This window comes from Mirounga leonina, unplaced genomic scaffold (assembly GCF_011800145.1).
Source record: "Mirounga leonina isolate KUSES-001 unplaced genomic scaffold, KU_Mleo_1.0 Mir_173, whole genome shotgun sequence".
NCBI classification, from domain to species: Eukaryota; Metazoa; Chordata; class Mammalia; order Carnivora; family Phocidae; genus Mirounga; species Mirounga leonina.
This window is the reverse complement of record NW_023270447.1, coordinates 24,009,380-24,024,905: the sequence shown is the minus strand read 5'-3', so window position 1 is coordinate 24,024,905 and position 15,526 is coordinate 24,009,380. Positions and strand designations below refer to the sequence as shown.

The 15,526-nt window shown below is 40.7% G+C and overlaps 1 protein-coding gene and 1 non-coding gene across 2 annotated transcripts in view; one reads left to right on the top strand and one right to left on the bottom strand.

Moving 5' to 3' along the window:
- Positions 1–2,762: 2,762 nt before the first annotated feature.
- The window catches only part of DNAI3 (dynein axonemal intermediate chain 3), a 62,000-nt gene continuing 49,236 nt past the window's right edge, over positions 2,763–15,526 (top strand). The window contains exons 1-4 of the mRNA XM_035018145.1: positions 2,763–2,798; positions 8,959–9,140; positions 9,735–9,839; positions 11,897–12,096. Coding sequence (XP_034874036.1) covers positions 2,786–2,798; positions 8,959–9,140; positions 9,735–9,839; positions 11,897–12,096 — 500 coding nt within the window. The 5' untranslated portion in view covers positions 2,763–2,785. The remainder of the gene's footprint in view (positions 2,799–8,958; positions 9,141–9,734; positions 9,840–11,896; positions 12,097–15,526) is intronic.
- Positions 4,892–5,000, bottom strand: LOC118020432. The gene has a single exon (XR_004681873.1). It is a non-coding gene; the product is annotated as a U6 spliceosomal RNA (small nuclear RNA).

Here is a 15,526-nt window from a genome sequence, read left to right as displayed (position 1 = left end):
GGCCTGAAGCAGCCGCCCACGCACAATCACAATACAGAGCGTAAGAAGAAATAAACATTCGTTGTTGTATGTTACTGAGATCCGCGGGACATTTATTACCCTAGCAGAGCTGACTAATATATGCCCTCATCAGCTCTCTGACCAACTTCATCTCCTAGTCCCCCTATTCACTCTGCTCCAGCCATCATGACCTTCCTGCTGTTCTCTCAAATGTGCCAAGCATATTCCTGCCCCGGAGCTGTCTGCCTCCCCTCTAGAATGTAAGCTCTAGCAGGGCAAGGCTTTTGCCTGTTTTGTTCACTGCTGTATTCCTAACAGCTAGGACAGCCTCTGGTGCCTCAAAATTGCTCAGTAAGTATTTGTGGTGGTGGTGGTGGTGGTGAAGGTACGTGTGTATATGGGGGTAGGGGGAGTCCAGCTGGTGCCCAGAGTATTTTGAGTGTTTTAAGTCAAATGCAGCTGAAATAGAATATGGAGAGGGGTACACTGATAAAGAATTTTCTGAGAAAAGGACTAGGTCCAAGATTTGAAATTATACTAAGGCTGAGAGGAGGGCTGGAGGATGCTTGACCGGCTGGAAAGTTGGGTCAGAGCCATTCATTGCAGGATATTTAAAAAGGAGAAATTCCCAAATGTCAGAATCATAAAATGCTGAATAAATCATAAAATCCTACCTTTCTAGGTAAAGACAATGATTTTAAATAATTTCATTTGTAATGAAACACAGTGAACAGTTACCACTGAAAGCCAAGGGACAGTCTTGTACAAAGATTACAAGTGTGAGCACTGGGGCCAGACTGGGTGGGCTCACACCCTGACTCTACCACTCACACTTTGTGCATCCCCCTCATGCAAGGTTCCTGGCCTCTGTTTTCACCATATAAAATGGGGATGAGGATAAAAATATTCATAAAATGCTTATCTAAAAGGGTAGCTCCAATTAAATAAAAAATACATGTGAAGTACTTAGGACTGCGTCTGGCACATAGTAAACACTCAACAAACATGAGCTATCATTATTACCTTTGGAAAAAATACATGTGAAAAATCTGAAGTAAAAAATGTAGATCACAAATACACCCCCCACACACTTTGGTCCAGATTTAGTAATCAAGGGATGAAGCATAAAATGAAAGTCAGGATATTCTGACTGTGGACTATGAAACAATTTTCAATCTATATTGGGTTATTAAAATGAGGCAACCAGGGGCATCTGGGTGGCACAATCGTTTGAGCGTCTTACTCTTGGTTTTGGCTCAGGTCGTGATCTCAGGGTGGTGAGATCGAGCCCCACATCAGGCTCTGCACTCAGTGCAGAGTCTGCTCGAGATTCTGTCTCTCCCTCTCCCTCTGTCCCTACCCTTGTGCTTTCTCTCTCTCAAATAAATAAATCTTTTTTAAAAAATGAGGCAACCAGTCTGTCATGACTGAGTTGAGGACGATACTTTATTTCATTAAATCATCACAACCATCTTGTGAGGTAGGTTTGATTATTATCCCTACTTAAACATGAATAAACTGAGACTCCGAAGGTATATAATTTGCCAAGCATCACTCAGCTGGTAAAAGGCAGAGTCTATTTTTCAACCTTGCTGCTCAGACGCCTGAAATCACACTCCTAACCCTCTAACAAGATGAGACAGGGGTGACCATGGAGATGACAAGGACTCGATGTGATAGCAAATGACCTCAGCGAAAACTGATGAACAGTTCCATGGAAAACTTTTGGAGGCACTCTCTGACAGCACAAACAAGGACACAGTGGTTACATGCTAGGACACAAGTACTATTTAAATTATGTTAACTTTAAAAATTATGTACGTATATGCATGTTCTGGGCCTGTGCCTGCCTGTGGACGTCCAGCCTGTCTTTGTTGCCAGGGCAGCTGCTGGGGAGCTGGGCATGGGGCAGCAGACAGCAACTCCCTGGGATGGGAACAGCCCCAAGAGGCTGGGGATCCAGTGTCCTCTGTCCTGCTTCCACGGCGGGCCCTATGGCTGAAACCTCAAAGGGTTGGCAGGTGGCTTCTGTGCGCTTCAGCTGAAAGGCTCCACTGAAATGGTAAGATCTTATCAGTAAAATTGTTGTTGAGATAAACCTTTGGTCACAGAACACCCATTCTATGAAGACACATGTCGCCGTAACCAAAGGCAAGGCTTAGAAAACATATTCTTACGTTTTGCTAAATGATAATGCTTATTATTTGAAACTGTAACACAGAATTTACTAATGACATTCTCTCTGCATGCAGCCTAAGTCAGAACCATGGCTCCCAAATCTCAAAAACAAAAGAGCTCAGCTGGCCAAAAGAAACCAAAATGGGGCAAAACCAAACAAACGTTACCTGGTAGGATTGTTTTTTCATTAATGGGATTTTTATGGATCTAGTATTTGTATCTATATTAGCCACCAAAATGACTGTGGTTTAATGTATCAAATAATGAAATAGTTTTGATGTCATAAAGTCAACCACATATGGAATTTAAAGTATGGAGATTTATTCTTATTTTTGATTCATTTCATTATAATACCTGTTAAATGTCATATAATGAATGCCATAGCAAATGTATCACTAAGAGAGAATTGTGTGAAAAAAGATAATTATTCAAATTCTATTTAATCATGCATAAAATAGTTTAAATCTTCATTGTATATTTGTTTATGTTTCGTGCTTTGAGGCTGGTAAAAGACTGTAATAAACTTATAATGTTTACTTGATTCAAAAATGTAAATGTGACATCATTTTATTATATTCTAGATAGGGAAGAAACAGAACCTATAAATATGGAGAGCATGGGTAAGTGGAAATTTAATTTAGAATTTATGACCCCAGTTTTATAATATCTTAATATGCAATGAGCAAACAAAAATACAAATTGAAGTGATTGATCAAGATGTACATGGGCTAAAATTACATTATATCATTTAGAATATAAAGTGAAAAATTTTGAAAAAAGAATAAAAAGAGTGGGAGAGAGAATTTCAAACTGAGAAATAGACTTGAACCAAGCAGTCTCTCACAAATCTAACAGGGTATGGTTATGGAAGAGACTAGAAAGTTAGTCTGCAAGTTATTACTTTCATTAGAATAATATTTTTAAGACTCTGGCTTGTGGTCAATATTTATCTGTACCTCATGGTAAGATTCAAGTATTTCAAGAAAAGAGGCTAATTTTTAAGCAAATAAACTAGAACTTAGACAACCAAGTTAATGTTGCTCCTACTTTTAGAGGCTAAATAATCTTATGCCAACAGGATCTTTTGTTTTGGTTGTTGAAACTTTCCTCTTAGATTGGACTTAAGTGATGCCCTTCATGTTTAGAGACAGAGAGGAAACAGTGAGGGTTGGGGAGGAGGAAGATCTAAAAGCCTTGTAGGCTGTTGTAAGGGCTCTGACTCTGAGTCATGTAGGATGGAGGTTACTCAAGTGGTATTTAAGCAGAGGAGTGATGGGATCTGACTTGTTTTGAAAGTGTCACCCTGGCTACCTAGCTGAGAACTTCAGGGACAGAAGTAGAGACCAGGCAGAAAGCTGTTGCAGGAACCTAGGAAAGAGAAGGTGGTGGCTTGGGCCAGGGTGGTAGAGGGGTAGTGGGGATGGCAGGAGGATGTCAGCTGACAGTAAATGGCACTGGAACAGGGCACTCTGCCCAATAAATACTTTATTGAATTAATGAATATACCACTCAAAAACTTGAAAGTCCTCTTTCACACCTTTCTCCCTTCAACACCTCCCCATCCCCCAATGAAACCATTCCACCTCTAAAATATATCCCATCCACTTCACCTTATGTCCACATCTGCAACCTTAGTCCAGACCTCCACACGTCTCATCTGGGTTGGTTCCTTAGCTCCCAGTTGGTATCACTGCTTCCATTCACTCTCCTTCAATCTATTCTGCATACCACCTGGTCATGTGTCTTTCCTGCTTAAACTCTCTCAGGGCTTTACTTTGCCATTATACCAGTCCTGGTTCTGCCTTCCTTTCTTTCTCTCTCTCTGTCTCTGTCTCTTTCCTCTCTCCCCGCCCCCCCCCCCAACCTAGAGCCCACTGGCCTTGCTTAACACAGAGCACGTCAAAGTTATTCCTGCCTCAGGGCCTTTGCTCTTGCTACTCCTGATACCTGGATAGAGCTTCCCCCAGATCTTTATGTATCTATCTCTTTTTCAACATTCAGATCTAGACTCCAATCCCACCTCTGCAAGAGGACTTCCTTGACCTCTCCTTCACCTAGTATCATTTTATTGCCTTCATAGCACTTACCCTAATTCTGAAATTAAAGTACAGTCAATTCTTGTTTTTCTTGGAAGTTCTATACAGTTGCTGCAAACACTGAATTAGCAAATATTGAGCTATTTTTCCTAGGGTAAATACAGAGTTAGGTTCCTTTGAGCGTCTGGTCACAACATTTTCATTAGCCAATCAATACATAAACTTGTTTTATGTGTGTTTCTGTTTAAAGACACCTTATTTAATATATATTGTTAATTCATTAACATTGAACTCATGGCCAATGGCACTATAACTCATGTCTAAACGATGCTGTTCTAAGACCCGCATTTTCTCCATAAGGCACATCCCAGCCTTCTTGCATTTAGGAATGCTAGATAGCCCTTCGGCACTATGCTTGGGGGCCATTTTAACTGGCAAAATCACCAACGGAAAAAGTACAGAAATGTGAAAAATGGGGCACTAAATAGTGGGAAGGACACTTGTTTACAGTTTGAGGGCTGATACAAGATGGAGAGCATCACCTTGTTTGACCTCAGCTGGGAACGTGCCCTTTGGGCACCTCAAACTTTTTGCCACCGTAAGCATGGCCACTGATGACGGTAAAAGCACCGTGACTACTGATGTTGGGGTTATACATTTTTGTATTGTTTTATTTTTTAAATATGGACTGCTTCACAAATCTGTGTGTCACCCTTGCACAGGGGGGGCATGCTAATCTTCTCTGTATCGTCCCAATCTTCGTACATGTGCTGCCAAAGCGAGCACAGGGTTACAAATAAGTTTTAGCAAGTGAATCTGCAAATACAAAATCCATGAATAATGAAGATTGTATTTATTTCTTTATGCATTTATAATCTATTTCCACACACACCTGGCTGGCCGTTGTGCACACTCACTCTCACTGACACACGCACATGCACACGTGTACTCCCGGGGAACAGAAACTCCCTTGTACACCACTGTACTCCAATGCCTAGAAGAGATCTTGACACATAATAAGCACTCAGCAAATATTTGTTGATTGATTTGTTGAATAAATGAATGAAAAAATGGCTTTCCCTATTCTTCTCGTCTAAAGAGACCACCACCACTCCCACTCTCCTTAGTTCTAAGTTCTACCTTTCACCCTGTTTTCTCCAAGTAGCACTTGTGATGATTTGTACTTCTGTATTTCTGAGTGTATTTGTCTGTTTGATGTCTGTCTCCCCCCTCTAGATAATCTAACCCTGGTACCAACACCATGATTTTACATAGTAATTGCTCAATAAGTATGTCTTGACTAAATGTGTTGACTGGCAAGAAAATCCATGAACCTGAGAATGGGGCCTGATGGAGATATTTCTGCAGAAAGTAAATGGGATGAAAAATAGATGTCTATTTATTTAAGGAGAAAAAAACCCAAAGCCTCAGTATGTTGTAGTGAGATTTGAAAGTAGGTGTTGATTTACCTAATACTAGAACATCTCTCCTCTACCCCCCAGACCTTCCAGGGCAACATTAGGACCCCTCTGACTTCCTTGCTGTGGGGTCCTGACATTGTCAACTGTTACTCAGGGCTTGTGGCTCATGCCCCAGGGAACTGGGATTCCCTTTCCTTCCAAGAACCAAGGGAACGACAAACTAACTAAAAAACTGTTGCCTAAGGGTCTAAAGGGCAATGTCTAGAGATTTCTAGAAAATAGATGTAATTTTTACATTTAGCTAACATACATGGAGCAACACCTTTGTGCCAGGCACACTCCTCTCATCTGTTTATCTCTGTGAAGTAGGCAGTATTATGGCCATGACATAGATGGAGGTGCTGTGACTCCCAAAATTAAATAATTTACCCAAATTCTAAGTCATGTTTTAATACAGGTTAGAGTATCCGTGATGTATTAATTGCCTATTGCTGCAAATTACCACATACTTCGTGGCTTAAAACACTTAAAAATTAAATGGTTTATTATCTTGCAATTTTGGAAACCAGGAGTCTGACATTACTTTCATTGGGTCAAAGTCAAGGTATTAACAGGGCTGGTTCCTTCTGGAGGCTTTGAGGGGAGGATCCACTTCTTTACCTTTTTCAGCTAAAGGCTCTCTACATTCATAGACTCTTGGCACTTTCCTCTATTTTCAAGGCCAGCAGTGTAGTATTTTCTAATCTTTCTCTCTTTGACCTCTGCCGCTTTGTCACATCTCCTTCCTTGACTTCGGCCCTCCTGCCTTCCTCTTACAAGGACCATTGTGGTTACCTTGGGCCCTGCTCAGGGGCCCAATGATCTCCCCATCTCAAGTTCCCTAACTTTGTCACATCTGCAAGTCTCTTTTGTCATATAAGGTAACTTATTCACAGGTTTCAGGGATTAGGACATGGACACCTTCAGGGGGACTCTATTCTGTTCACCACAAGTGATTAGTAGCACAGGCTCGGGAATTAGACCTGGCTCAATTCATAATTCTGCCACTTAATGACAGTGTGGTCCCATGACTTCACCTCTCTGAGCCTCTGCTTCCTCATCTGAAAAACAAGGTAGCGAGACTACCTCACGAGATTATTGCAGGTTAAGTTAGATAGTACACGCACACTTCCTTACATGGAGCCATCACAAAGACGGTTCATGCTAACTGTTGTTACTATTTTTAAAAGATATTATAAAGACATAGACCAATGAGTGAGAATGAAGAATCCCAAAGTAGGCTCACATATATATGGTCAATGGATTTTCAAAAAAGTGCAAAGGCAGTTCAGTGGAGAAAGGACAGTCTTTTCAACAAATGATGCTGGAACAATTTTATATCTATATGCAAAAAAAAAAAGAATTTCAATCTATACTTCACATCATATACAAAAATTAACTCAAAATTATCATAAACCTGAATATAAAACCAACTATTATAAAACTTCTGGAAGAAAACATAGGAAAAAATCTTTTTGACCTTGGATTAGGCAAAGATTTCCTAGATACAATACCCAAAGTCATAAATCTTAAGAAATCTTTGCTTAATTGATCTTTTCTTTTATGGAATACCAGTCAGAAATGTAAAGGAATGAACCATGTGTTACATGCAACAACATGAATGAATCTCAAAATAATTATGCTGAGTGAAAGAAGACAAACAGAAAGAATACAAACTGTGTAATTACATTTATAAATAGTCCATAAAAGGTGAACTAAGCTATAGTAATAGAAAGCAGATCAGTGGTTGCCTAGGGGTGCAGGAGGGGTGCAGGGAGGAAGGGACAGGAGGAAACTTTGGGGGATTATGGATGTGTTCTTTACCTCAATTGTGGTGATGGCTTCATGTGTATATGCATATATTTATCAAATTGTACGCTTTAAATATATACAGTTTATTGTTTGCCAATTATATCTCAATAAAACTGCTTTAAAAAAGGAAATAGCAACCAAAATGTAAAAAAAAAAAAAAAGTACAGATGAAATACATAGGAGTTATTTAAATTAGCTCTGTTTCAAAATGCAGGGCAATCAGGGCACCTGGGTGGCTCAGTCGGTTAAACTTCTGCCTTCGGCTCAGGTCATGATCCCAGGGTCCTGGGATCAAATCCCACATAGGGCTTCCCTTGCTCAGCAGGGAGCCTGCTTCTCCCTCTCCCTCTGCCTGCAGCTTCCCCTGCTAGTGCTTGCGCTCTCTCGCTTGCTCTCTCTCTGTCAAATAAATAAATAAATAAAATCTTCTAAAAAATTATTTTAAAAAATGCAGGGCAACTGATGTATATTGAGGGCTCTGGTCTGTAGGGCACGGGACTCTTCCTTGTACACACAGTAAGATTGTGAGGAGTGAGTTATGTAGAGCTTGAGTCTGTCTGTGGCTCCTGCTCTATCAGCTACCAGGTCAGTAACTGCCATTGACTGCATCCCGTGGAGTGTAATCTGTCACCTCCCGACCACGTGTGAGGAAGGAGCAGGACCCTCTCCTGTGCTCTGCTGTGTCCACACATTAGAAGGAAAGTATAGCATGGTAGTAAGAGTGCAGGGACCTTAGTTTGGATCCCAGCTCCCCCATTTCCAACTCCCAAGGAGAGAAAAATGGCAGTTTGTCCCTAATTTAGGAACAACTTGTATTCCAAATGTTTATTATGCCAACTGACTGCAATTTGGAATATATTTCCACATATACTCAGCGTTATGCATATGGTCATTAACCCTGCCCCCAAATTACCTGAATAATTGTGTCATAGAGCCACTAGGGTGGGGGGGTAAATATTTCTGTAGGAAAATAAGCCCCAAATTCCACTCTGAGAGGCCACATGCACTTCTCCACTTGCTAGCACATCTGTTGAGCAGTAAGAGAAAAGATGTCAGGACGTCTAGGCGTATAGGGTCTGGAGAAGAAGAGAGTGGACTCCGGGACGTTGGGAGGGAGAGTTGGGGGAGGAAGTTTTGGGGGTAGATGCAGAGCTGAGACTGGGACTGTGGAAACTGGTGGTGATAAAAAGGATAAGAAAATGAGAAGACAGCTTGAGATAGAGGAAATAGAGCACCCTCTTAATAGAGGCTCTCTCGAGAGGTGGTATTACAGATAATTGTTATTTTCTTCCTTTTTTCTTTTTTTGACATATTCTGTAATGGATATACTTACTTTAAAAATAAGAACAATGATTTTTAAAGCCTTTTAAAATTTTAACCAAGACAATTATTTAAAGCAAACAGTTGCCTGTTTCCTCTTAATATTTTAAGTGGTTTTATTTAATGTCCAAATTCTACTTTGCGTTCCCCAGGTCATCCAGAAATCTATCCTTTAGTATTAACTACCCAGACCCAGGAAATATTTAACTGCCGAATAGATGAAGATATCACAGATGAACAACCTTATAAACTTATCAAAAAAGAAGATATTTTTGCAGACTTTCAGAACAGAGCTGCAGTATCTGATTTCCATCCAGTCAAAAAAGTTATCCAGGTAAGTATAACATCCCTCTTTATTTTTTAGTCCTGCCTCAAGAGGTTTCTGGTACATAATAACAAAAGGCAGAGAGATTGTTGAGTTCAAATCTGTGGCATTCCCCCCGCCCCCCACCCCCGGTCCCAGTTACGTTAGACAAATGCTAGCTTGCCCACACCTCCTTTGGAATCCTGCTTGATAATCCTCTGTGAAAAGTCACCTATCAGTGACTGACTCTTACTTCATAGCCAGAAAAGCTTATCCTTGCCCACTTTCAATTAGAATAGGAATCTACTCTTATTTTCCCATAATGCTTTAATTTTTTAATTCATAATTTTGGTCTGATTTGTCTCCAAACATGCTACTGAGCACCAATGTCAAATAAAAGGAATGCTTCTTTTTTTCCTGTTAGAAATAAAATTGTGTAGTAAATTTCCCTAGACCTACTGAGTTTTAAGAGCTTTGTTAATAGAATAATTTTACAACCTGGGATTATGAGCCATAGATTAGCACTATGGTGGTTATCTTTTATGATTGATTAGAAAAATATCAATTTTGTATCTGAATAAACTGAAAGAAAACTGACCTTCTCTTTTGATTATATTCCTATAGGAATATCCTGGAGATGAGCTTCTGGTTGTTTATGACAAAGACTTCAAATATGGACTTAACTTTTATCTTATTGGAACTGAAGAGGGCAAAGAAAACTATTTAAATGTAAGCAGATGCCAAGTCCTTGCATTTTGTTGATTGTTGGAGGGAAGGAATACCTCTGGGGGAGACCTATACATGGTTTTGATTATTCTTGTTCAGTTCTCTTTCCCTGGGACCTAGACCAGGTTCTGACACTTAGAGTAGGTAAGAGATGAGCTAAATCAAACACCTCAGAGTAACAGATACTCTACTTATTTGCCTTTTATTGTCCCAATGAGAGTAGAAACAATAAATCGGGAGTAGTATTGCTCTTGGCCACTCTTTGTCCCATACTCCTGGTTCTCCTTTTGCCATCTCCATGACTTTGGGCAAGTTACTGAACCACTTGTCTGCAAAATGGTGGCACCAATAGTATCTATTTCTGGGGCTGTTGTAAAAATTAAATGGGCTTTTTTTTTTTCCTTTTGCTTAGTTTCCTTCTCCTAGTTGAAAAACATGAACCAAGAATAAAGAAAATAGGAAGTGCTTAATTTATACAAACATAAAGTTTATTGCAAAATATTCACATGCAGCTATAACTTACTTTTGGTCATATATTTTAGAGTGCTATTTATTTTACTCTAGTCCCCAGAAGTACCAGAAGAACAGGAAGAATATAAAGAGCATATTCCAGAAGATGTATACATTTATAAGCCACCTATCTCTAAACCATGGGTTTCTTTGGGCAGTGAAAAAGAAATTGAGGAAGAATTGGTTAAGGAATCTACAAAGCAGGTCAGAGGCGTGGATATGATCTTCAGTGTGCTTACCTCTCTATAATGCTGAACAACACTGATTCCTGAGGGATCTGTAAAGTTTGCTATGTTTGCCAATGGGGATGTGGTATTTCCTTTGATAGAAGAATGGTCATTGTTTGGGGTATTTGGGTATTAAGGGTAGAACTGTATTCCCCAAAAGAGATATGTTGAAGTCCTAATACCCAGTATCTCAGAAGGTGACCCTATTAGGAAATGGGTGTCACTAATCCAATATGACTGGTGTCCTTATAAAAAGATGGCCATGCAAAGACACACAGACATAGGGAGAACACCATGTGAAGAAGGAAGCAGAAATAGGAGTGATGGATCTACAAGCCAGGTAACAGCAAGTATTGCTGGCTGTCACCAGAAGCTAGGAGAGAGGCAAGGAACGGATTCTCCCTGAGAGCCCTTAAAAGGAACAAACCCTTCAGCACCTTGATCTCAGACTTCATTCCTGTTGTTTTAAGCCACCCAGGCTGTGGCCCTTGGTTACAGCAGCCAGAGGAACCTGACACAGTGGCATTCCAAGAGCAGCCCCTGAGAAGAAGATTTGTATGTGAGTGATTTATTATGAAAGTGCACCATAGAAGAATAGGAAAAGCAGCAGGACAGGGACATAGCAGAAGTCCTACAAGGATGCAATCTCAGGCAAAGGGCCAGTAGAGAAAAGGCTTTAGCTTGAACCCCTAGAGGAACTCTGGAGTGTAAATGACACCTGCGTTGTCCCAAAGAGAAGCAAAGGAGATGGGCTTACACATATCTCCCACCAGTCCAACACTGGTGAGTGCCAGTCACTTCCTATTCTTTTTACCTTTGTACCAAAGTGCTCCCAGGTAGCTAGAGCAGTGCTCTGCAGAAGAGCAGCAGGGGGTGGCCCTGAAAATGGAAAGCACACAGAGCTGGAGGTATAGTATAGCAAAGTATAGAAAGAGATTTGAGGGCCAGCTGGGTGGCTTAGTTGGTTAAGCACCTGCCTTTGGCTCAGGTCATGATCTCAGGGTCCTGGGATAGAGCCCCGCGTCTGGCTCCCTGCTCAGCAGGGAGGCTGTGTCTCCCTCTGCCTCTGCTTATGCTCTCTCTCATTCTCTCTCTCTCAAATAAATAAATTTTGGAAGGAAGGAAGGAAGGAAAGAGAAAGAAAGAAAGAAAGAAAGAAAGAAAGAAAGAAAGAAAGAAAGAAAGAAAGAAAGGGAGAAAGAGAGAAAGAAAGAGAGAAAGAAAGATTTGAGAGGATCTGAGCAGAGCACCAGTATTGTCTACCAAACATCCACTTTTCCATGGACTTGATTCTGTTACTTTTACTGCTCACATGTGTTGCAGATTACATATATGATTTCTCGAAAACGAAGTGAGTTTGGAGCGCCAATTAAGTTCAGTGACCAAAATGCTTCCAGTGTAAAAGATGCCTATATTGAATGTACAGCCTACCCAGATGGACATTTTGCCCTTAAGCAACTTGAGAAAGATGTTGGCATGCAAGTAGTCCCCAAAGTCAAGGACACAAGCACCCAAACAAGATGGTAAGTATGCGATGGGGTTGTATATTTTCAAAGGCAATTACAGTAAAATCTAGCAACATCCATGCTTATTTTGAAAGATCTTTATAATAAATAGAAATGGATTGACAATGACAACATAGATCTTCACAGAGCAATTCAGGCAGATGTAATTATACTCAACAATACCTTTTAAAATCTCAATAGGAAAATAAATAAACATAAATAAATAAAATCTCAATAGGAGAAGGAGAGACAAGCCTGTAAGAGCGGAAACACTATGAAGTAGGACAATATTGATGCACACTCCTGCTTTCAGAGCAGGGGCCCTGTGGTCTCTCGCCTCTGCCTCCTAACCACTCTATTCCACCACCCAAGTGATCATTCTCCCATATCAAAGCAGATTGTGTTAGGTCACTGCCTAAATCTCCTCTTTGGCTCCGCATGGCATCCAGAGCCCTTAGGATGGCATGAGATCCTCCTTCTTCCATGACAAGGCATTGTCTGCCACTCCAGCCTTGACACCCTGTTCTGGAACAAGCTCTTGTGCTCCAGCCCCATGGGCTGTTTCCAGCTTCCAGAATGTCTGCTTTTCCACATCTTCCTGCCTCTGCCCATGCTGTTCCTCTTACATTAGCCTACAGTTGAGCCACATCATCTAACACAAACCTACTTTATAATAAAGGGTTGAATATCTCATGTAATTTATTAAATACTGAAAGTGAAAAACAGGATGGTTGTGTGGGTACAGAATGATTGTCGGTGAATGGATTGTTCACCCTCACGATCGTGTGGCTGCCTGGGAGCTCTGGCCCCTTGCCACTGCCCAGCATCATGAGAGAAGATCGTACAGCAGATCACTAGCCCAGGACGATTCCAAATCCAAAATTCAAAGTACAGTTTCTACTGAATGCATATTGCTTTCACTCCATGCTGAAGTAAAAAAATCACAAGTGGAAGCATCATCAGTTGGGGGCCATCTATAAAAGCAATAACCCCCATTGCTATCTACCCCTTACTCTATTTGTCTTCATGTTATTATCATCACTTGATATGTGTTGGTCATTGTCATTCTTCTCTCACCTCTGCGCCCACCCTGCCTTAAAATTTAAGCTCTATGACACAGGAACTTTGTCTATTTTGTTTATTTCCACATCCTCAACTCCTAGGATATTTCCTGACATACATTTATGAAATGGAGGAAGGAAGGGGGAAGAGATAGTTGGAGTTAAAGAAGAATGCGCAGAACAGATGACTGATTTGATTTCACAGTGTCAAGAGAGGGCTATGAAATATGCAGTGACCAGGAGAATCAGGAATCAGCAGTGTGGAGTGAAATATAAAACATGTTTTTCAAATCTATGTAAACCAACAAGTCAGAAACCATAAAAATGCAGTGATAAAGTCAGGGCACATACACATCAATCAATACCAGGGGTCGGAATAAGAAATAGGTCAGAAACAAGGGAGGCAGATGAATAGGCCAGAATTAAGGAAGGTAAAAAAGAAAGACAGGATCAGTAGTCAGGTCTGGACAGAGAATCAGGACACCAGAGATCCACAAATACCAAGAAGTGAGGCTGAGACAGGAGGGAGAGAGGTGAGACATTAGTACCAAAGACACTTAAACTATGAGACAAATTTCTAAGCCAAGCCAGCCAGAGACTTTTCCTATGTTCCTGCCAGGGTGCGGAACAGTAACGAGAATGAGTCAGCCAGGATAGACTTGGCAGGTAGACTCAGAAGAGGACAGGGAATTCCAACAACAGGAACCCAAACCAGAAGACTCTAGATTTAGTAGCTTCTCAATGAATGCTGACTCATACCAAGTGACAGTTGTATCTATATAGATGGAGTGAAAGATGAGAAGTAAGTGAGGGTCTTGACCCATGAGATGAAAACAAAATATATGAATCAAAAGGTTCAAATCTAGGATGCTGGGAGAATGCTGGTACTCCTTACCAAGATCAGGAAATCAGGAAAGGTAGCTAGTCTGGGGTGGAGAGACTGAGAGATAACAATTGTGGTGGAAGTTAAAAAAAAAAAAAAAAGAATCAAAGGTGAAGGTTCAAAGAGGACGACAGTGAAAGCAAATGTTCACTGTGTTCTTCCCACACACTAGGCATTCTTCTAAGCACTTGGCATGCAGCAACTCAATTCTCACAACTGCCCTCTGAGGTAGGCACTATCCCCATTTTACAAATAAAGAAACTGAGGCAAAGCCAGGTTAAAAATGAAAGCTCAATGTTCGGAACATAATTTAAATCTGAAGCAATAACAAATAGATCTGCTGAGAAATAACAAAACAAATCACATTGAAAAAGTAGGAGTGATTTAGTCATGTTGCTTCATGGATGAAACCCCTTAGGTGCCATATAATTTCTTACTTAATCCTACCTAGAGGATACTAATGTGTGCTAAAAATTAAGAGGTGAAGCTAAGATTTGAACCCAAGTCTCTCTTGTTCCAATACCAACATTCTCTCTTTCCAGCACTCTGCTTTATGCTACGGATACTGGGCTACTTAGGAGAAAAAAGCATGAATTCTTTATTAAACATAAAACTCTCTTTACGCTTTGTTTCATTACTCTTCACTTAATATATCTGCCTCTCACAGAGATGTTTTACTAACATTTATCCAACACAGATTAAATACAACCTAATATTTTTTTGAGCACTTACAGTGGGCTAGGCACTGTTTTAAAAGCTTTGCATGTATTAACGCATTCAATTTACAATGACTCTAGGAGCCAGCTACTTTGAGAATTTCATTTAAAGATGAATAAACAGACACAGAGAGGTTAAATAATTAGCTTGGGGTCACAAGGCTTGTTAGTGATAAAACCAGGCTTCAAAACCAGGCAGTGTGTCACCAGAGTACACACCCTTAATGACTGTGACACACGACCTTTCTATAGCCCCCTACCCTAAGATCAAGGAGCTCACCCGGTCCAGCGGGGGAGAGTGCCAATGCCCAGATGCAACAGGAGATGTTCAAGGGTGCAGGTGAGCACTGAGGGCAGACTGGATGGAATAAGCTTTCTTCCAGAGATCACGTTGCCATCACTGCTGAAATGTAAATTGTTTTTAGTTTTGTATATAGAGAGCAGAGTTTCTCAGTCTCAACCCTACTGACATTTTGGGCTGGATAATCCTCTTTTATGGAAGGCCGTCTTGTACGTTGTAGGGTATTAAACAGCATCCCTGGATTCTACTCACTATATGCCGGTAGCACATTCCAGTTGTGATAACCAAAAATGTTCCTGGATGTGGCCAAAAGTTCCCAGGGTGTGGGGGTGGGGTAGGACTGCACTGGTTAAGAAACATTGATTTAATGAAATGAAGAGCAAGAGAATGATGAACAAATGTGGCAAAGTGTTAATAGCGGATGAATCTGGGTGAAGAGTGTATGAGAGTTCCTTAGATCCTTCTTACAACTTTTCTGTAAGTTAAA